The 22,454-nt window shown below is 41.4% G+C and overlaps 2 protein-coding genes and 1 long non-coding RNA gene across 5 annotated transcripts; 2 read left to right on the top strand and 1 right to left on the bottom strand.

Annotated features, from left to right (window-relative positions):
- The first annotated feature begins 859 nt into the window (after positions 1-859).
- On the top strand, positions 860-4,385 carry ccdc92bb (coiled-coil domain containing 92Bb). The gene is made up of 4 exons (XM_044223283.1): positions 860-1,188; positions 1,606-1,754; positions 1,884-1,931; positions 3,165-4,385. Exons 2-4 carry the CDS (start codon positions 1,625-1,627, stop codon positions 3,878-3,880), a joined length of 894 nt encoding a protein of 297 aa, XP_044079218.1. The 5' UTR covers positions 860-1,188; positions 1,606-1,624; the 3' UTR covers positions 3,881-4,385.
- LOC122888626 lies at positions 1,843-5,701 on the bottom strand. The gene is made up of 2 exons (XR_006380744.1): positions 5,515-5,701; positions 1,843-1,913 (listed from the first exon to the last, which is right to left on the bottom strand). It is a non-coding gene; the product is annotated as an uncharacterized LOC122888626 (long non-coding RNA).
- Positions 4,464-22,405, top strand: LOC122888624 (clustered mitochondria protein homolog). 3 transcript variants are annotated; one of them, XM_044223281.1, is made up of 31 exons: positions 4,464-4,840; positions 6,071-6,204; positions 6,490-6,566; positions 7,395-8,926; positions 9,674-9,834; positions 9,940-10,111; positions 11,214-11,354; positions 11,455-11,585; positions 11,699-11,853; positions 12,564-12,689; positions 12,878-13,025; positions 13,220-13,312; positions 13,557-13,775; positions 13,973-14,148; positions 14,280-14,588; positions 14,713-14,846; positions 15,063-15,164; positions 15,261-15,361; positions 15,475-15,627; positions 16,372-16,434; positions 16,535-16,782; positions 16,893-16,977; positions 17,500-17,653; positions 19,073-19,212; positions 19,408-19,488; positions 19,601-19,726; positions 20,193-20,314; positions 20,542-20,635; positions 20,734-20,868; positions 20,950-21,023; positions 21,174-22,405. In XM_044223281.1, the coding sequence occupies exons 4-31, from the start codon at positions 7,438-7,440 to the stop codon at positions 21,253-21,255; spliced, it is 5,214 nt and encodes a 1,737-aa protein (XP_044079216.1). In that variant the 5' UTR covers positions 4,464-4,840; positions 6,071-6,204; positions 6,490-6,566; positions 7,395-7,437; the 3' UTR covers positions 21,256-22,405. The 3 variants fall into 3 exon arrangements, with proteins under 3 accessions (XP_044079216.1, XP_044079215.1, XP_044079217.1); XM_044223280.1 differs by lacking the exon at positions 4,464-4,840 and having other exon boundaries at positions 5,961-6,204; XM_044223282.1 differs by lacking the exon at positions 4,464-4,840 and having other exon boundaries at positions 5,961-6,204; positions 20,950-21,072.
- Positions 22,406-22,454: the final 49 nt, after the last annotated feature.

The raw sequence follows: 22,454 nt of genomic DNA, 5'->3' as shown, positions 1-22,454 counted from the left end.
CATATAACATTTTTTACAATTTTCTGACATTTTATAGACAATACTATAAATTGAGAAAATAATCAGCAGATTAATCGATAATGAAAATGGCTGCAGCCGTAATCAGAATATGCATCCGCGTTTTAGAGGATGACAAGATTTCTGAGAATTTTCTTTAAATGTGAGACTGTGCATGTACTTGTACTTCCTGGGTCAGAGTATTTCCATTTTCTGCAACTTTATACTTAATACTCCACTACATTTCAGAGGAATTATTCTGCTTTTTACTCAACTACATTTATTTCAGTTATTTTGCAAATTAGGATTTCACATAGAAACATATAGCCTGATCACTTTATAAAATATAGTGCATCATTATTGATTAAACTACCAAACAGTATAAATATTTGTTAAAACTGGCACTGTGTTGACCAGTTACAACATTAAAATGCTGCTAATACTTTATTACATCAGCAATAACAATAACATATAATAATTTCAACACTGCAAGGGCCTCTTCATAATGAGTACTTTGACTTTTGATAATGTTTTGCTAATAATAGTAATATGAATCCAGGACTTTAACTGTAACAGGGAATTTTTACGTTATTTTTATTTATTTTTTTTTTTTTTACATATTTTACACTATTGGTACTTTTACTAGGCATCTAAATACTTCTCCTTCCACTGAAAATAAATGAATAGCCTCATATGACACATAAGCTTTTCCAAAAGATTGATGAAAAACATCACCAGAGGTGGGGTGAGACTTTAGGTCAATGTCATCATAGGAGAAAAAAATCCAATTTCCTTTATTGTTGGCAACAGCTGGTACCATCATTTCCATGGAGCTCCACCTCCTCCTCTTCCTGCATCGTGGCACTAATCACCCCTCATACCGGGCTGCTTTGTTGTGAGTACAGCAGCGGCACAGTACTGCAAGTACAGCCAGAAGGTTATGAGGAGGTTATTCCGACTCTTGACTGCAGCAGGGTTCATTCACACTAAGAAAAACGTCGGCCAGCGGCAACAGTGAAACAGCTCACCAGAGAGCATAGAAAGAGACGCGGAAAAGTGCCATTTTGCACACTGGACGTTTTGCACGGGTCTTTTGTTTTCTCCATCTCTGCTGCATCAAGGACAGAGATACCGAGGCGATACGAGGATCCATGAGAAACGCTTTGAATAGGGCACCGCTTCAGTATCACGGTAGGCCCCGGTCACAGAGAGATGAGCGCACAGTTACAGGTAGACGCCGAGCACCGGTGCAGAAATCAGAGAGCTTTTATGGGCGAGAAATCAAACTGAATGACATTAAATAAGAGCGCGTAGGCATTTCTCAAATAAGCTTACAAGACAATTACCAAAAAAACCTCTTAAATATTTCAGAGAAAGCACTGTAATATACTGTAAGTCGTTATAGTATTAGTGGTGTGATGTATCACTCTCAATAAATAAACATAATACATAAATATAAGCAATTTTATTTGTTTTCCATGGAATTGACACTTAATATCCAGGCACTGCTCTATGTCAGAGCTCAAATTGGGATACTACTTTAATGTAAACAGCTGTGCTGGGAAATCCCTTATCATAAATCATCTAGCTACCAGCATCTGTGTGCAGGTTGTGTGGGGCGTCAGCCATGGATGCCGGGAGGCTGGAGCTGCAGGTGGCCAGTGTGGAGAGAGACATCGCCTTCCTGAAGCGGGAGCACCTGGCCATGCTGACCGGTCTGCAGCTGGAGATCACACACCTGAAGAGGCGCTGTCATGGTCAGTCTACTGGTGACCTGCTGCTCTCCATCTCTTAATGTGTCTCTTTACCACTTGACCACCTGTCTGTCTGTATCTTATCTTTTTCTGTCTGTCTGCCTGTTGTGCTTCTACTCCTCCTGGCTGCAGAGCTAAGCTGTGAGCTGGACTCCAGGTTTCCTGACAGAAACACAGAAGGTAAGACATTACAACTTCTTGCTGACGAGGGGTAAAATTATATGTGGGAGATGCTGAAATTGTATATCCTAATTATGGAGAGGAAAGCACAAAGGCAGAGGAGGACTGGGAATTCACAAGGACGTCATGATAGAAGGGGGTACAATGACGAGGCACGATACCACACAGTATATTGAGATTAAACTTTTAATATATTTGCATTACTAATGTATAATTATATGTATTTATATTCACTATGTTTTATTTATTTTTGTATTTTATTCTATATGTTAGTAATAGGAATGCAATGATATGCCCAATTGGTATCGGTACCGATTGTGACTTGATAATGTGGATTGCGTATCAGCCATGACATAATCTATCCACATTAAATACAGTGTAAATGCCATCATAAATGCCATCATAAAATTCAGTGTTTCATTCAGTTACATTCAGTCATAGCAGGCCACTGAATCCACAGCATCCTGACATAAAAACTATCAACAATGAGTTCCACGCAGTGAGGGACACAGATTTAAAATTTGGAAAAAGAGACCACTGGTATTGGATCGGTAGAGTTGAGGTATCAGAATCGGTACTGGGAGAGAAAAAGTTCAACCGGCACATCTCTAGTTAGTTATGTGTGACAGGACACAGCATGGTAACAATGTGCTCTATGTTTCCTGCAAGAAAATGCAATGCGACAGACAGACAGATTATGTTTACTTTGTTGCAGTACATGAAAATGTACATCATAGATAAAAAGTTAGAAGATATAGCAACATCAAAGCACTATTTCTTCCTACAACATTGCACATTTATTTGGTTTTGCATATTTTTACTCAAAATGTTTTGCAAGCAACATCATTATATCCACGTCTGTTAAGTGTTTTAGTCCAGTAAGTCCTTGATAAACGCAAAAATTGGTGTAAATGAGGGCTTCGTTTTATGAGGTAACATTTAAGAACTGTTATTTAGGACTGCATAAGATGTGCAAAATGAGTTCTAAATCATAGAGAAGTAAAATTACTGTATATTTGTGTGAAAGAGCACAGAAAGGCACGGTGAAAAGAAAAATGTATGAAATGTAAAATGAGGATTGATCGAGCAGATGAAATGAAAGAGATATGCATCATAGAAAAAACAGACCAAATATACAATAATCTCCTCAACATCTACTCTATTTCCTGTATTTGTGTAATGTGCATATATACACTTCAGCCCATACTGTATGTGTTTGTGCTTGTTTCTCAGAGGAGGAAGCAGAGCTTGCAGCACGTTGCGAGGCTGCAGAGCGTCTCCTGGAGGACCAGCAGTGCATGATGGTCGCCGCACGTGGGGAGCTGCGGGCCGGCCGAGCACGAGCATCGGCGCTCGGAAGGAGCCTCAGGGAAGAAGAGCGGTGTTTCCTGGAGGAACTGAAACGCCGCAGCCACAAGATCACGCTGCTGAGTCGTGAGCTGCAACGCCAGAATGCCATCACGACGAGCCTCTGCCACGAGCTCCACACCGCACGCTTAAAACTGTTCCAGCAACGGCACAGCACAGAGTCTGCTGCAGAGGGAGAGGAGGAACCCAGAGGAGAGGAGGTAGAAGAAGAAGAAGAAGAGGAGGATGAAGACGAGGAGGACGATGATGATGAAGGGGAGGGCTCAGACTGGCTTCTGTCTCCGCCTCCTCCAGCCTCTCCCAGCCAACCAGAAGCAAGACACAAGAAGCGTGTCACCATGAGGGAGGAGAGGGTCAGAGCTTGTGTCCCACAGGAGAGAGTGACATCACCGCAGAGGCCACACCCCATGCCTGACCCCGCCCTCTTCCTGGTGCCGCTTAGATACCGCCTCCTTCGCTTGAACCCACCAATCAGAACGCAGGATGGAGAGGGGCTGGAGGACGAGTGGGAGGATATAGAGGACAGCAGGGTGCACAGGAGGGTGGACATGGGAGCAGGAGAGGGAGAAACTGCTCTGTGATGAAGATAAAAAGACAAAGCTGTCTTCCAGCAGGTCTCGGCCAAGATCAATCAACATCTGATGCAGTTATTCTAGAAAAGGCTTAAGATGAGAGAGATGTAACCTTGTGATTGTCTGTAGATTTCAGGACGTGAGTTAGATATTTAGAGTTAGTTGCACAAGATCGAAGTGTGATTGAACCTACACATAGACGTATTAACTGAATTTGATGGTACAACATGTACTTTGAGAATGTGAAGAAATGAGTGGGTGAAAAAAGGCCGAATATTGGGACTGTTTCATATGGATGCCTTTTTATTTTAACACTGTTGAACACGGTTTTTGCCTGTAATTAGTAGCCTTGCCTCTGGGTCTATGAACACTTACACCGTACAAAGTGGCAACCTGCTTTTTCATACTAGCCGTATTCCAGGTTCGGGAAGTTACTCTAGAAGGCTTAGGGACATTTTTTATGATTTGCACTTTATTAAATTCATGCAATGTGCCTAATAATGGCTGAGAAGTATTTCTGGTGTCATGTTGTCTGTTTAAGGGTGTCCAATGTGAGGATTTGCCTCTGTTCTCTGATTTTTATCACTGTAAACTAAATATCTTTGGGGTTTGGACTGTTGGTCAAGCAAAACGAAACATTTGAAAACATCACTTTAGAAAATTGTGACGGGCATTTTTGACTATTTTCTGATGTTTTATAGACCAAACAATTAATCAAGAGAATAATCTGCCCTAAACCGTACATAATACAAAACATTCACCAGTGTTAAATATCAGCAAAACCCTGTCAGAATGGTTCACAGCCCACTTCATTTTCACCAACTCTGGGAGGAGGTTACAGTGTGCTTTTCATAGGCTTTTATATCAAGTCCTACACTGGGTGGCAGTACCACCAAACCTTGACTGGGATTAAAATATGATCAGATCTGCCTGCATTGCTGTAGGTGCCAAAGAAGTAAAACTCCTACAGTAAGTCTCGTTCTTATATTTATGCTCTATGCAGTGTTGATGAAGGTACTATGAAAGCAATGTTTTGTCAGCTTCCAGTTCAGACAAGAATAAGCCACATTTTATTCACTGCAGTTCACATGCATTGTCATAAAGTTCACAAACACCTGTATCACTGAATCTTCTAGGCTTTTACAGTCAAATTAAATATTAAAAGAGAGAGGGGGTGGAGAGTTCAGAGGACTCTGAGGAGGTATGCAGGAACATTGTGATGACTCACAGTCTGAAATTTTGCAATCTGCTTCTTTTCTAATGTACAGATTTATTTGCAGCATGCCATAGCAGCCCACTGAATGATACAGACATTTGCTGAGGTGAATGCACACACACAAGGCCAAAGAGAGCTTTTTTAAAATTATTATTAACACGAGCCACTAGTTTTTTCAGTGATCCAATGTGGTGGCCTAAGCTGAAAACTGTATTTATATGATGCAGTGAACAAATAAAATGGAATTAAACTAAATGAAACTTTCACTGTGGTGAAAAACTGGCATTGTGAGTTGGTAAATGAACATTTATGGACTCTGTGATTAATTTATTGATTAATTTATTGACAATCATCAGGAGTTAATGATTCATTTAAATACCATTTTAATACAAAACTACCAACCACTTAAAACTACAGTATTACTCACATGTAGTAGTCGGTTTACGGAACACATGCAACTCGTCTCCTAGCAAACGTCCCATTCTAGAATGTTCCCACAGTTGTCTTGGAGACTGTGCTCAGAATGTTAATGTCTCTCTGCAGCGCTGCCATGGCAACCAGAGAGCTGCGTTCCAGCTCATGCATGAAAGTGTGTGATGCGAACGGGGACAGTATACTGGAGGTTTGTGTTTGGGGAGGGGTGTGCTGTGTCATGCTTTTTGTTGTGTTTTCACAAGGGGGGGGGGCAAAACATGTGAAGGGGTGCCAGACCTCCTGCTGCTGCTATTTATACACCTTCTGCATGTGCTCACATTCAAGGTTGATAGAGAGTGCATGGACCAGTGTGAATACAGGAAGTTACATCATGAACGGCAGAGAGGTTGCCCTCTTCTGGATTTGAATGGGTACTAGGTGTGCGAATGTACGTGTGTGTGCGTATGTGTGAATAGAGGGCCTACATGCACTCTCACAGCTCCTCTCCACCCATGAAGGGCAGACACACACATGCACTGACACACGGTTTGTGTAACGTTGTTTCGCAGCAGGGACAGTGGAGCCTCCTGCTCTAGAGGAAAGCCTGGGAAACTCAGCTCTCTGATTTCAGCAGGATGAACAGGAGAGGAGTCTGGAGAAGATGACACAGACCGGCAGACTCTCCCTCTCTCTACACTGGCTGGTAGGGCACATAGATGGTTACATTATGTGATATTGATGCTGTTTTATTCTTCTGTTGTTTGAGGTACATGCACACACGTTTTCTGCTGTACTTTTGTGTTCTCATGAGCTTGAATAAGGTGTTACTTTTATAAAAACTCTAATTAGGAATCAGGACATTAACATTGGGTCTATTTAGGATATTCTGCTGTTTTGATTTATACTCTTATGTAGCCAAACTGTAACTTAGAGGCGTTGTTTTAACTTTTAAAATTGTACTCAGAGTGCCGTTTCATCTGTGTTCCAGGATTGCCACATATCCAACATCATTCCAGAGTTCATCTGATGAGATTTAGTCTCCGAAGTTTTCCAGTTCTTTCCACTGTAAGGTGACACCACTGCAGGAACACTTCATAATCTTCCTGTCATCAGCTGTTGTCTAAGGCTCTTAGCTGCTTGCATTCACACACACCACACACACAAACAGACACACACACATGTGACAGTGACAAAGCCTTTTGCAGTTTATACACAGCAGCTTAATTCAAACTATTCATGCATGCTAGATTTTAACATCAGGCTGAAAAGCAGAGTTTCTGGATGAAACTTTTGAGTCAGTTTCACCTCTGACTACACCCAACACTGGGTTGAGTTTGGTTAGAAGTGTGCTCTATTGCACCTGTCACCACACCACACAGTGATGTCACAGTGTACTAACCACACCCTCAAGTACACTTCTACATCACTGCAGCAAGCTGAGAAGATAAAGCACTGGAGGTCAGCAAAACAAGATTTTCCGCTGCTGTTAAAAGAAAACTTTAGTTTATTACATCTTGCTAAAAATAGGTCCAACGATTGTACAGGTTGTAAACAAACATACAGGTTAGTCAAACTTATTTGGAAGAGAAAACAGAAGTCTATACAGTTTACAGTTCGACATCCTTGTTCAGCTTTGAACCATACTTACCATAGTTTGGTTTTACGTGAAAACCCTCCCTCTCCCTTTGCGCTCACTTTCAGTTTTACCTCTAAATAAAGCGAAAAGGCAAAAACTTACATTACTTTGGGTGTGCAATGTTATTATAACAAACCACTGGCTGAAGCTACAAAAATAAAACCCATTTGTAATCAACCGTAGATTACCTTTAAGTTTCTCTGAAAAAGCTTATGGTCACTGAAGCCGTATAAACACTGTGGTTTTTTCTCCCTTAGACCACCTGGACACTTGTATTGCTGTTTTGTGTACAAAGGTACCATGGGAAACATTGTCCAGTGCTGTCACACACTGTCAAACTACTTTAAGTGTAAGAATGCACCGGCCCAGGGTGAGGCGGAAAGATCCCCTCTGCTATCCAGCGAAGAGAGTGAATGTGAATCGCCAAGCCTGCCGGACGACTTGGAGGACAATCTGTTAACTGTCTCCACCGGTGTGATAAACCCAACCCTTGAACCAGAGCACTTCCTGTTTCCTGACATCATCCTGAGCAGCAACCTGGGAGGGGACGTGACTCTGGTGGAGCCGATGGTGTGTCTGCTGGTGTCTGAGGAGGAAGAGGGAGAGAGGGTGGATGAGCCAGAAGATGAAGGACAAGAGAAGAGCAACAGGGGGAGAAATATCGGGTATTCTGAGGTCGAGACACAGACCGAAGTGGAGACACAGATTGGTATGGGGGTACAGACTCAGACAGAGTCACAAGCAGAAGTACAAACAGAAATACTTGTGTGCCATAATGAGACTGTGGAGAGAGAAGTAAACACACTAACAAATGCTGGCACTGCAAAAGAGGTGGTTGTGGATGTTTGGGAAGAACAGGAAACATTGATGCAGGTGGCTGTGCTCTTGGAGGCACAAACAGATACACGAACATCACGAGAGAGAAACTCAGAAATGTCATCAGAGAAACAAAAGAAAAGGATAGATTCCTTGTCTGGAACCTGGTCTGACATAGACGCTTTTGTTGAGTTAGAGGTGCCAGGGAAGGTGGAAAGACAGACAGAGAAAAACAAACTGGCCTTCGGACACAAGGAAGATGAACAGAAAGAACTGAAACAGAGTCACATCCATGAGGAACTGACCACCACGTTAACAAAGCATACACTTCAAATGGAACAAAATACAGAGATGATAGAGGAGTTAGACACTGACGACGAGAATGTCTTTAAGTTGCAGCAGCAGACTGTTGCTGCTCAGGAAAATACAGACTTTGCCTGGAAGGAGTGCTTCACTTTGCTGACACAGGAGAACGTTAAGGACAAAGAACAAAACACTGAATGCACAGAGTGCACCTCTGTGATGCTAACTGAACACAATGTAAACAACATGGATGAGAACATTGCTGCAGTGGAGTCACAGATGACAAAATACAGCATCAACACTGAAATTGTGGAGAACTTTGACCCTGCCGAGTGTCGCGTAGACCTGACACAACAGAGTAATCAGGGTAATGCACAGATGGGACAGGCGAATGTGGTGTCAGATCAGAATGTAAATGAAAATGACCATAACATCATCCACACAAAAACAAACCACCACACAGATCTGACAGCAGATCAGTCAAATTTAAATCCAGATCATATTCAATGGCAGGAAAACTTGCACCCACCAAAGAGGGAAGAGGACGACAACAAGCATGTTTTGGAGTTGGAGACAGCTCTGCCACAGGTGGAGGAGGACGGGGCTGAGATGATCCAAATGACCTTGTTTTCAGTTGACAGGCTGTTTCTGGCAGCGGCACATGTCAAAGGTGCGTGATTTGACTTATCTTTGCTTGTATTTTCTATGTACAGTGTGTTTTTGTCTATGTACTGTGATATTCAAACATGTTCCTAAGGCTTCTACTCGCAGCTTGTACAATGGATCATCACGATAATTTTACTCAGAATTAAAATTAAAAGTGGAAATGGCTATATTATTATAAACTACTGTATTATTATATTTTGATAATCACGCTATAATTGAATGTTAAAAAGAAAAAGGAAACTGGATATATAAATGACAAATTGATATTGTGAAATGGCAATTAAAAAATGAAAAGTGAAATGTGAAATACCAAATGGAAAAAGTCAAATGCAAAAAGGAGGGTGGAAAATTGAAAATCTAAACGGTAACTTTGCATCTTAATTTATTTTCTCTTTCCATTTTTTGTAATTATGTTTTTTATTTCCTCTTCAATTATATGTATCAATGTAAGTTTTTGCATTTAAGCTTTTAATTTGAGCATTTAGCTTTTTATATTTTCCATTTAAGGATTGGAGATTTCACTTGTCTTTTTCAAATTATCATTTAATAACATCCATTTGGCTTTTCAGTATATAATTTCCTTTTCCAGCTTCCTTTTTTTAAACATTTTATTATTGCATGATTATCCTGCATTGAAATATAATAATAGTTTGTTTTCCATTTTCCCTTTTAATTTCAATTCTGGGAAAAATGATCCTCCATATCACGCAGCCAGGTTTCATACCCTTTTTGTCTCTTCTGTCGTCAACAGCACCTCCAAGTCAAATTGAAGAAAGCCCTGAGGATGATCGTCAAGTGCAGTCTGATGTTGATAAAAGCAAACAACTCAGCATTCGTGACATAGTTGATCTCCAAGAGACCGGCTTTACTGTCAGAATTCAACCTCCTGGACAAGAAAGTTTTGAGCTTCAGGTTCTGCTGTACTGCTGTCATTATTTTCTTAAAGACACTTCACTGTATCTACATGTCTTTCTGAATCGCTCCGATCCAAACTCTCTGTCTCTCCTCCACTCTCAGGTGTCAGGCCAGCTGCTGGTGGCGGAGCTGCACCAAGTGCTGATGGAGCACGAGATCACATGCCACCGCACATGCTTCTCCCTCCAGCTGGGAGGCACCGCGCTCAACAGCCTCACAGAGCTAAGCTCCATCCAGGGCATCCAGGACGGAGCACTGATCAAGGTGGTGGAGGGTAACTGCCTCATCCTTTCCTTTCTTCGAGTGCAACATTGTCAGCATCAGTCCAGTTTTATTAGACTTCACATCAGGAACTTCACATAGACCTCTCATCCAAACTGTTATTAACTTCTACAGGTGTCAGACAGATGCTCTCTCTTTTGCCTCATTTCCACTGCATGGTATGGCACGGCTTGACTCAACTCAACTCGCTTGGAACCATTCTTTTTTGGTTTTCCATTGGCAAAAGTTAGGGATAGTACCTCGTACCTGGTACTTTTTTTGGTATCACCTCGGTCGAGGTTCCAAGCAAGTTGAGCCGATACTAAAAGACCACCGCAGACCACTGATTGGTCAGAGAGAATCGTCATTTGCGTGACATGGGAAATCGCTACCAATAGCGACCGCAATTTTTTTCATTCACCTGACCCATATTTTTTTTAAAACCACGCCGTGGTCAATTGACAAAGTGCAGATGTTCCTGTTTGGTTGCCGATGAAAGGATCCAGTGAGAGTTTCCTTTTTGTGTGTGTTTGTGATGTGTTGAAGATGATGGCACAGCAGTTTTATGACATTCAGCTAAGAATCTCGCCTACATTGACGTGATACTATCTGCAGTGGAAAACAAAATCGAGAAAAGTACCTGGTACCAAAAGTGAGTTGAGCCAAGCTTTACCATGCAGTGGAAATGAGACTTTTATGTCTCAGATCATCAGGTTGTGCAAACATGGTGAAAATAGCCAAATACTTAACTTCGTCCAGGAAGGTTTACAACATCATTTGTGGCTCCACAGAACCTGACCACAGTTTAATTATGCTTCAATTAACATCACCACCAACTAAAAATTATTTCTATCTAATGCATCACTCACTTTTAACCCTACTAAATGTTCCACTTGCAGCTGCATTTTGGGGAAAATGCAACACTTAAATGCAGTGTATTTTTCATTTTCCAAGGCTAGGTGATATCAAATGTTGTTTCATCTTATATTGTCCATACGTGTACTGATTTGGTTGTTATCCTATTTCGTGAAATTCAACATAGCAAAAGGCTTTCCATTCATCGTGCACCTGTGTAAGATTGAATTAAACAAGCATTTCTTCTGATCTTGTTGCAGATTCTTACTCAGTGCGCGATGCTCGTCTTCATCTCAGACATGTACGTGATCTTCTGAGGAGCCTTGACCCCGCAGATGCATACAACGGAGTGAACTGCAGCTCACTATCTTACCTCACCTTTTACACCAGAGGAGACAAGGGTAATATAATACTCTCTCATTACCCCCTCAAATCGGGTTTTGTCTGAGCATTTCTGTCAGTAATCCTTCAACCCTTTAACCTCCACATTCATCCCTTCAGATAGTGACAGTGTGGGGAACAGACGAGCTTCTGAAAAGGAGTCTATTGACTGCAGCCCTCCAGAATACATCCTCCCTGGATGTAAGGACCGACCACTTACTCCACTGCAGCCAGTCAGAGATGACTGGAAGGTAAGAGATCAGCTTTTGTGATGGCAAATATGACATGACATTTAACATTCACTGAAACATGTATTCAGTTATAGTGAAGCAACAGTGGAATTTTCTTACTTACATCATTACAGCCATTACAATGCCTGCGGGTTCTGACCATGAGCAGCTGGAACCCCCCTCCAGGAAACAGGAAGATGCATGGGGACTTAATGTACCTCAATGTCCTGACTATGGAAGACAAAGAACTCAACATTACATCCTCTACACGCGGTTTCTACCTCAACCAGTGAGTGCTAAACTGTTCAGCCATTTGCATGTTTGCTAAGCTATGACAACTGAAGAGTTTTTAGCCATGCTAGCGGCGTGGCTCAAGGGATGGCAATGATGGTTGGTCGGCCCACTACTTTTGTCCAGACTGAAATATCTCAACAACTATTGGATGGATTGCCAATGACTCTGACTTTTCCTCTAGCGCCACCAGCAGGTCAGCAAGTTTTCATTTACCCAATGAAATATCTCTTAATGGACTGGCACGAAATTTTGTACAGACATTCATGGTTCCCAGTTGAGGTATTTTAATGACTTTAAATGACCCCCTTACTTTTCTCAGGTACCAACAACAGGTCAAAGTTTTCACTTATCCTGAGAAATATCTTACTGGATTGGCACGCACAATTTTGTACAGACATTCATGGTTCCCAGACGATGTATCCGATCATGGCAACTAACGGATGAATAGCCATGACATTCATTTCCCCCACAGGATGAATTGTAATAACTTTGGTGATCCCTTAACTAGCTCAATGCACCTCTGGGCCTAAGTACAGTCTCACAGAGTTGCTAGCATGGCTGTAGACTCTCAGTTCTAAGTTCCACAACTAAGCAAGTATTTATTAGAGCAACACCGACCTCAGAGAGCAGTAAACCATCAACAATTACGTTTGTTGAGGATAGTAGAAACATACCTGGATTCAACTTATGCTCTGACTGCTGCAGGTCAACTGCCTTCAACTTCAACCCTAAACCTGCAGTTCCCAAAATCCTTTGCCACTCTCTAGTCGAGCTGCTGAGTCAAGTCAGTCCTGCTTTCAGGAAAAACTTCAGTGTCCTGCAGAAAAAGAGGTGAGCAAAGCATCTGTGGTCAAGTTGGAAACTCCAATATATGGATGAAAATGTCTAGAATTCACATGAGGCTTGGTAGTACTAGACAGTAACATGAAAATTACTTTCATCCCAATAAAACAGAAATCCTCACACTCCCACTAACCTTACTGATAGAAAAATGTTTTCTATCAATTGCTGTGAACCAGAGTCCAGCAACACCCTTATGAGCGGATCGCAGCACCTTTCCAGGTGTTCACCTGGATCGCCCGCCATGGAGACCACACTCTCGACTGTGTCAGAGCGGAGGATACTCACACCAGTCGCATGGGCCAGGACGAGCACACAGCTGGGCAGGTTGCATACATAAAATAGGGGGAAAAGGTTACATTTGAAAATGCAGAGAAATGTAACATTGCAATAAAGTACAGAACATATGGCACATGCATCATGTATGCACCTACACACAAAAACAAAGGTTTCATGGTGCATCTGAGGCTAACTGATAGTGATGATGGTGCTGATATTTAGGTTGTGTGTTATGACCACAGAGTCGGGACTGGAATGAGGAGCTACAGGGATGTAGGGAACTCACCAGGAACTCCCTTCAGGAGCGCCTGCACAGAGAGAGGAGCATATTCAAGGTAAGACCACAGACTTCTTAACATCTTTTTTACAATTGTCTGCCTGATTAATGGTTAGATAGTCAGGTTAAATCCCCGAAGCCATCTTATAGCTGTACTGTTCAGCTTTTTAATGAAATAACTGTTAAATTATTCCTTCCTCCTCCTGCTCTGAGATTTAATTGTGATTAGATTAAATTAGATTGTATTGCTTTTATTAAAATCAAGGAAGAGAAAGTGTGTTAACCAAGATTCATCCATCCAGACCAACAGTGACTTTGTTGCGGCTGCAACAAGAGGTGCTGTAGCCATTATCGACGGTAACGTGATGCCATTGAACCCAGGGGAGGCGCCTCATATGCAGATGTTCATCTGGAACAATCTCTTCTTCAGCCTGGGGTTCGACATATCTGAGCACTACCGCCCACTAGGGGGCAACACTGCTGCTCATGCTGCTGCCATCTGTGACCTAAAAGGAGCACAGGTAGAGATCCTGACAACAATACCTGCATGAGTAGTGAGGTGTTTGGGATGCATTTACTGTTTCATCTGTCCCGTTTAAAAGTATGTTTGTTCCAGAAGGGACACTATTACATTCAATGGTTCTGTAAGGATATGATTAGGTGTATCCCTTCATGTTCTTGCAATTAGAACAAAAATACTTGTGTTGCTCTGCTACAGGCATACGCATCTGTCGACATAGAGGGGCTTCACACACTTGGGACAGCTGTGGTGGATTATCGTGGCATTCGTGTTATCGCTCAGACGATCGTTCCTGGGATACTGGAGAAAAATCAGGAGCAGAGTGTAGTCTACGGCTCAAATGACTATGGAAAAACAGTTTTTACACATCCCAGGTCCCCCCCACACACACACTGACAAAAAACAATGAAGTCTTACATTTTAGGTATTTAGATCAAGTACAAGTTCAAACGTGTAATGAGGCAACCTTTAATTTTGTTTTTTTTAATTTTGAACATTGATCCAGGTTTCTGGAGCTTCTGGATAAAACCAGTAAACCGCTAAGAATCCAACGTCACCAGGTGCTCGACCACAGCAACAGCCCAGTGGAGCTTTGCTCTGGCATCGAGACCAAAGGCATCCTGGGTAATGACGGAAGACCCTACATCTTGGACCTTCTCCGCACCTTCCCCCCCGACCTTAACTTCCAGTTCTCAGAGACAGAGGAGAGGAGGGAGGTGCCGAAGGAGTGTAAAGGCTTTGGTTACCCACGGCAACATCATCACAGCCTGGCCAGCCTGAGACCAGAGCTCATAGAGGCCTTCGTCCAGCACAGGTGAGGAAGAGGAGATGTGGAACCCCACAAATGCAGCCACCATGTTACTATTAAACCAGCAGGATGAACTGAGCTGTGGAAATGAAGTATCTTTTTCCTCTTATCTTGTTTTTTTCTGTTGCAGGTATGAACTTTATGTCAAGATGGTGTCCCAGGGGCTCAGCCAACTGGAAGAACAGGATAAAGCCATGGAGCAGAGTGAAGAGCCGGCCTGTGAGCCGAGAACCGGAGATACAGCCATAGCCGGTGCTGACATGGGTGAATAAAACCAGATCATGTGTTATTATAAAAAGCACCACTTCTGCTGAAGTAAAATAATTCTTACTGTAATGGTTATTAATAAACTTACATCACATTTAATAGACCAAATATTCATTGCTAACTAATGATTGGGGCCAAGGAAAGTGGTGAGGATTGTTTGAATGTGCTATGTCAATTAATAATGAATGATGCATTCATATTTTACTTTTGTAGAATTTCAGAGAAGAAATGTGATCATGAAAGCTTGTGAGGCTGTCGGATCAGTGAGTGACACTTGCTTTGACATCCGCTTCAATCCTGATGTTTGCTCTCCAGGTATTGTGCACACACACACACACACACACACACTCAGTCATTTATATAAAGTAAAAGAAAATCAGACTAAGATTGAATTGTGTGTCTTCGCTGCAGGTGTTTGTTTCCCCTCTGAGTGTGTTGAGGAGGTTAAGAGGCAGAGACTGTTGTTATGGGACGCGGCTGCTTTTCTTCTGTCTAATCAGATTCCAGCAGTGGTGAGTCCTCTGTGGAGCAATGATGTTCAGGTCTTTCATGTGCATGAAGTTTAAGATGATATATATAATTCTACTGCTGCTCCTGCATGTGTGTGTGTGTGTGTGTGTGGTAGCTGAGGGACTGTCTCGACCACACAGCATTACCAATGGATGGAGCAACCCTGACCTCAGCGCTGCACCAGCGGGGTGTGAACGTACGATACCTGGGCACCCTACTGAGGGAGCTGAACAAGGTGGAGGAGAGGGGGAGACTCAGCCACATACAGGTACTCACTACAGCTATTAACAACCATACCACATGTGTGTAAAGTCATCATAGCTGCCTACCTCTTGCTCTTGAATTTACTTTTACTTTGATAATATTTCCACTTGAATCACATTCTTTTTGTGGTGAAGGATTGAGTAAGATATTTATAATTGTGGCCTGACATGTGGCAGTTCTGTTAGGTTGGATCTCATATTTTGTTCGAGACAGAAGATCTTGATACACTATACCTATTATTATTATTATTTTAACCATTATTTAATCAGGTAGTCTCATTGAGATCCAGATGAGATCTTTTGCAAGAGAGCTCCAAAATGAATAGTTTAAATTCATCCAATAGTATGAGACTTCTAAGTTTTAATGTCCTTTGTAATTAATTCTATTTATATGATGCAAAGTACTAGAAGGCAGTCTTCCCACATTCAGTATTTACTCATGGAGTATCAAGAGTTAGCCGGTCCTGGGATCAACAGAACAGAAGTTTTCAATTTGAGAAGAGATGTGATACGCTGAGGCAGCTTTAGTGGCAGACATTTATAAACAAAAATGATAGAGTCTAGTTCTCCTCTTGTTGCTAGTGAGGACCAGCCGACTTTTTGATATAGTACACAGCGATGAGTATGATACTTTTGGTTGCTAAAGACACACTTTACACACAAGTTTCAAACTGAGGAAATAAAGCATGAGCTCTGTCAGGATGCTGAAGTCTTCCTCATCAAATAACTGAGCAAATGTTCCCTCACAGAGAATTTCTATCAGTGAAGTCATCATCAGAAGTACAAAACACATCTTCAGGACCTACCTACAGGTGAAGTGCTCAAATAATGTTAACAAGTAAAATATTAAAATAATATTTTGCAATCTAGCATTACTTTTCTAATATCAACATATATCTTCTTTTCTCCCAGGATGTGGAACCTGCAGCTTTCTCCGCTGCCGTCAGTCACTTCCTAAACTGCCTCCTGAGTTCCTCCTCCTGTGTCCCTGGCTCCTGCTCAGATAAGGTACTCCCTCGTCGCAGGAGCCGCCGCCGCCGCAGCCACGGGAGTCGAGTCGACTCGTTGACAGACAGTGTGTGGGCTAAACTGACCCCCAGTGAGCTGTGGGGCCGGGTCAGGACTGAGGCTGAAGATTATTACCACTACACAATAGACAGGTGTGTGTGTGTGTGTGTGTGTGTGTGTGTGTGTGTGTGTGTGTGTGTGTGTGTGTGTGTGGCTGGATATGTGCAACCTGATTTTACACTGTCATCCTCTCTGTGTTCAGTGAAAGTATAGATGAAGTGATAGAAAAGCACAGCCTTCAGAGGATCTCCCTACTGAGAGAGATTGCCATCAAGACAGGCATCCAGGTCAGACATCTAACATGCTGCTCTTCATAATACGTTTACTTATGAAATTTTGTTTATTTTGTCTATCTTAAAGCTGCACTAGGCAAGAATTTTAGCTGAAACCACACCTTTTGTGTCAAAGTGCATCATAAGGATTAGAGAGAGAAATACAAAATGTTCTTCTAAAGAGCAAGATCTCTTTTGATAGAAAACTGGACTCACCAATAATGGTGGTAATGGTTTTTCCACCATTTTCACCCCTTCCAGAAGCAAAGATGAGATTTAGGTCTGAGGTTTTGGCCACACCTCTATTTTGTCAAGTTCACAGAGAACATGTGTGAAAAACATGTGTGCTCATATTTGATGCTTAATAAAACAGAGGTCTTGCTACACAAGCTGAGGGCTGATATTATGCTACAAGTCCAACAAGCCCTTAAAAACTGAAATAATCTCCAGCATTGACTTGGGGCTGCCAAAGTGCAAAGTCATCTAGTGCAGCTTTAAAATGCAGCTGTTCCCCTTCTTCATTGTCTCTGTATTTAGGTGCAGCTGAGGGAGTATGTGTTTGAGTCTCGACATAGGCCAGCATTTAGTGAGGAAGATGTTGTCAACATGTTCCCTGTGGTCAGACATCTCAAACCTACGGGAGCAGATGCTTCACGGCTTGTGCAACACGCACAGGTGGCAGTACAGCAGGGTGAGAGACACAAATGCACTTAAAGCTACATAAAATACAGTATATATGTTTTTATTTAGGGTAGCATGGTGGCCTCACCTGGGTGCTTAAAGTGACTGTCCATTAACTGGAGGGCTCATATGGAAAGGTATCTGCCCTGCCAACCTGCTACTGAGCACGGCATTATATCCTTACCAGCTACAGAGGCACTGTGGGGGATGTGTAACAAAAAATGTTTCCCTGCAAGCATCAATACACAGTAGTATCACATTATTCAACATATATAACCTGATACAGACTCGGTGTAGGTGATATTATTGGTACCTTTAAATTTAACTCATGAGGTCATATTCTCAATGTAGGAAGTAAAGTTAACAATATACTTTACATTCAAGTGGTTTAAGCCTTTAGAACCTTGTTGCTAGGCAACTGACAACATGAATGGACATTGTACAGTACTGTTCCCATTTTGAAACAACTGTGAATTATTTGGTGTTTTTTGCATTGTAATGTCATGTTTAGGAATGAGAAAAAAGTGATTTAAAAATAACTTACAACCTTTGAACTCAGAAACTTTAAAGGACTTTTTTCAAGTCTGTCTTAAAACAATACTCGCGTGTGGACATTGAAAGAGTTTTTGTTCGCTGTAATTGTTGCTGCTGTCCATACTTGCCACAAAGAGATTAAAGCAATTTCAATATAAGTGATGGGGGACAAAATCCTCGCTCTGTGTAAAAATACATTCTTAAGCTCAGATAAAAGTTAATATGAGGCTTCAGTAGTCTGAGTCAGAAAAATCAAGCAGGTATCTTCTGATTTTTCAGTCTTTTGGGTACAAAATGAACTCAGACTGAAGTCTATATTAGCTTCAGCTGAACTTCACAAACTGTTGTTGCACAGAATAAGGTCAGTGGATTTTGTCAATTATATTGAAAATAGCTTTAAGTATACGGACCTCTTTGTGGCCAGTGTGGCCCGGGGAACAATTACATCAACCAATTACACCTTCAATGTACATATGTACATGTGAGTATTGTATTAAGATACACTTAAAAATGTGAACCTATTGTTTAACATGTTAGGTTGTGAATACCCCATCAGTGGTTCTTTCAAATGGACTTGTATCGTGCACTTGAAGGCACCATAAGATTACATGAGCTGTCCATTCTGTCACTCAGTGCATATACAGAAACAGCTAGAGTCACCACCCTGGCATTTAACACAAAGTATTAAATACCCAGCCTCTAATCAATACCGATCCTGGCAGCTGCCATTATTTATTTGTCTTGCTACAGTGCAAAAACATAGATCATGCATCCAACACTGATTTGCACAGATTTGGACTTGCAGATAGGTAAAATCATGTACGTCATGTGAAGAGCAGGTTATTATTTTTTGTACATTCAAGGCTCATCAGCAGTGTTTTATGTTTGCTTTCAGGGCTTCTCAAAGACGGCTATGAAATGATTAGCCAGGCCGTGACTCTGTTCAGCAGCGTTTGTGGGGTCCTGCACGAGGATGTTTGCATGTGCCTGCGTCTCCTGGGACGACTCAGCTACATCTTGGGGGAATATGCAGATGTAAATATGCATTAAAGTTCATTTCTACATGACCTGTTACCTAGCCTGGTTCCAGACTTCTGAATCATCACCCACATCTCCAGTTTTGTTAAGTGATATCATACAGTCTTTGACTTGCATTATGATACAAACAGACAGAAATATGAACATTTATGAGCTAAAGTAATGTTTCCCTCATTTCTCAATGTCTCACAGGCCCTCAGCCACCAGGAAAAGGCTGTTATGAGTAGTGAGAGAGTACAAGGTATAGACCATCCACAGACCATACAAGACTATGTGAGTTCCACCATAACATGCTAATCATGTTGTTCTTTTAAAAAACATCTTACTTAACTGTAACATTCCCCTTGTGTCTTCACATGGAAGTGTTCTCATATCTGTGATTCAGACTTACCTGGCCCTGTACTGCTTTGCTGGAGGACGGCTTTCGACGTCCCTACAGCTGCTGTATCGCGCTCGTTACCTCACCCTGCTTGTGAGTGGAGAGGACCATCCACATATCGCACTGCTGGATGTAAGTGAGACCTCACCTGCAGAGTGTTGCTTTCTGTCTTTCTACTTTATTTTGCACATAAAATCTATTTAGATGTTATCTATTTTAGACATTAAAGGCAGTTTATACACAGTGCTAGGCAGTGCTTTACAGTAAATTGGTCAGTAAAAAAAAAATCTGAATGATACAAAATACAGTTTTAACAACAGTTACTCAAATCTTTATAGAAAAAATACAACAAATTAGGAATGAAGGAACAAATGAGGATTTTTCTAGCAAAGCATGTAAAATGATTTTTACTGTAACAAAACACTGAACGCAACCCTGTTATCAAGTTACTTGATAGACTGTTGGTTTTTCAGCTTGTGAACATTCAGGCAAGGCTTCTACATATGGTCACTTTTATTTATGCTAGAAGGTATAATTACATCTCACCAGTGTGTTAGAAATCATCTGTTAATCTTCCTGTTGTGCTCCACTACATTAGAGTATGCTGGGTCTAGTGCTTCATGGACTGATGGAGTATGAGCTTTCCCTGAAGTTTCTACAGAATGCCTTAACTTCATCCTCAAAATACCACGGTGCCACATCCCTGAAGCATGCACACAGGTAAGACAGTTTGTCGTCATGTTCCTGTGTTTTCTTTTATTCAGAAGCAGATGGAAAAAGACAAAAAAACACAGATTGCAACACATTAAAATTACAATCTGAGAACATGATGGAAACACTTTCAAATACAGGTTGCTGTGATCTTCCTATTCATACTCCTTCCATCATTTCCTTTATATAAAAGTTTTCTTTACCTCTCTGCATGTCCATTTCTATCTTCTGTGCAGTCATCATCTGCTCGCCACTGTGTACGAGAGTAAAGGAGAGTTTCGATCAGCTCTGCAACACGAGAAAGAGGCTTATTCAATATATAAGAGCCAGGTGTGCTTTACAATGCTGGAATACCATGTTTGCTGATGTTATGTTTATGTTATATGCTCAAATTTGAACTGAGATACTTCTTTGTTGCACACATGAAGGTTGGGGAAGACCATGACAGTACGAAGGAAAGCTCAGAGTACCTGAAGAGCCTCACTCAGCAGGCTGTGATCCTTCAGAAAGCCATCAACCATATCTACAGTAACACACCTACCACCTGTATTCCACCTCCAAAGGTTTGTACAGTTTTGTTAATACATGAACACATACACATTTCTGGTTGTGTGATACTTTATCTCATCTGTGTTTCTCTCCAGTTTTCCACACCAAGCCTTCCCACAATCCTTCAGCAGCTCAACCTGACATGTGGAACCATTCTCATTCCCCTCAGGTGCACATTGAAACAGTCCCAGTCAAAGAAATTAAAAATAACTGCTAATGTGAGGGTTGTAATGTTCATCTCACCTGATGATTATCCTGATAAATGGTGAATGTAAATGGTGATTTCCTCACACAGACTGTATTATGTCTTTCTCTCTAGTGCAAAAGACATCACAGACTTGAGGACTGAGTTGAAAGGAAAGGAAAAGTTTCAAGTGGAAGAGCTGGAAAACAAGACTTAAGAACTGCAGACAACATCGACAAACTCTGGACTAAAGGGACAATAGAACATCTGTGTATTCAGTCAGCCTTCTGAAAATGACCACAGACAATGAGTAACAATGGCAAATGAAAGCTGGGAAAATTGCTGGTTAATACGTAGGTTAGCCTACTTTGGACAACAACTATATCCAGGTATCAGACAGGTGCAGCCATCTCCTTTTGGAAGAGGACCATGTTCTGCTGTTGTCTGTGGAGGACTGGACGTTGAAGAGAGCCGTATCTAATGCAGGCCTACCTGCAGCCATTATATAGCTCTTGTTGAAAATATGGGATCCATGAATGAACTCTACAGGCTGTAGCTTTGATGGCAAATATGTATAACTCTCCTCCTTTTTGTCAGAAAAATGCATAAACCCTACACACTAAATAAAATGAATGATCATACTGCTAGATGAATGGACAAGCACAGTATGTTTAGGCCTACTGCTACTGAGGAATAGTCTAAATTTCTCAAATTTTTAAATGACATGCTGTCATCTTGCAATCCCCCGTGTGTCCACTGGGTTTCACACTTGTGCCATGAACACTTCTCAGAACATGAGAGATGATTTGTCTATGCCTGACTATTAAAATAATCTCTATGACTGTTTTGGATGTGTACTAGCAGTCCATGATAATTGAATCCACGTTGTTGTCATTAATATCCAGGTCTTATGTATTCTACAAGAACAAGTCAAATTAGTGGTATCTGAACGGCTCCCTAAGTTGGAAATGACAGCATTACGCTTTGAACTGGTATTATGTTATCAAATGACATTTCGTGGAGGTGGTCCACTGACACCAAATTAGTGTCTGACTGTGAGTTTAGTGAATTTAATTTTAATATTATCCCGAATAACTGCTATTTCAGTGTATGGCGTACAACTGTTCATGTGAAACCCATATAGTAAGTGTAAAAGTATTATAGCTTCTGTTATAGTTTACTGGCATTTGTTCCATTATTTTTTCACCATCAGTGAAGCAGCTGCATGATTTGTCTCTAGGTGACATCATCACTACAGTCTGTCCTACTGCTGCTCATCTCAATGAGAAACGTGTTTACAATTAAAAGAGTTCAAATAAATTAAAACATGGATGTTCATAATAATAAAAAATAACATATATAACTAATATTTATGGTGTGTTTTCCTTTAATTTCAAGAGCGTAAGATTTGCACGC

This window comes from Siniperca chuatsi, linkage group LG14, assembly GCF_020085105.1.
Source record: "Siniperca chuatsi isolate FFG_IHB_CAS linkage group LG14, ASM2008510v1, whole genome shotgun sequence".
Classification (NCBI taxonomy): Eukaryota; Metazoa; Chordata; class Actinopteri; order Centrarchiformes; family Sinipercidae; genus Siniperca; species Siniperca chuatsi.
This window is presented reverse-complemented; position numbering and strand designations above follow the sequence as displayed.

What these genes read in the sequence shown, in the direction of transcription:
- LOC122888624 (XM_044223281.1), top strand. Translation starts at nt 7,438, where the DNA reads ATGGGAAACATTGTCCAGTGCTGTCACACACTGTCAAACTACTTTAAG. An exon ending in ACTGATCAAGGTGGTGGAGG is followed by an intron (nt 10,112 to 11,213) that starts GTAACTGCCTCA and finishes ATCTTGTTGCAG; the next exon opens with ATTCTTACTCAGTGCGCGAT. An exon ending in CAGTCAGAGATGACTGGAAG is followed by an intron (nt 11,586 to 11,698) that starts GTAAGAGATCAG and finishes ACATCATTACAG; the next exon opens with CCATTACAATGCCTGCGGGT.
- ccdc92bb (XM_044223283.1), top strand. Translation starts at nt 1,625, where the DNA reads ATGGATGCCGGGAGGCTGGAGCTGCAGGTGGCCAGTGTGGAGAGAGAC. An exon ending in CCTGAAGAGGCGCTGTCATG is followed by an intron (nt 1,755 to 1,883) that starts GTCAGTCTACTG and finishes TCCTGGCTGCAG; the next exon opens with AGCTAAGCTGTGAGCTGGAC. An exon ending in TCCTGACAGAAACACAGAAG is followed by an intron (nt 1,932 to 3,164) that starts GTAAGACATTAC and finishes CTTGTTTCTCAG; the next exon opens with AGGAGGAAGCAGAGCTTGCA.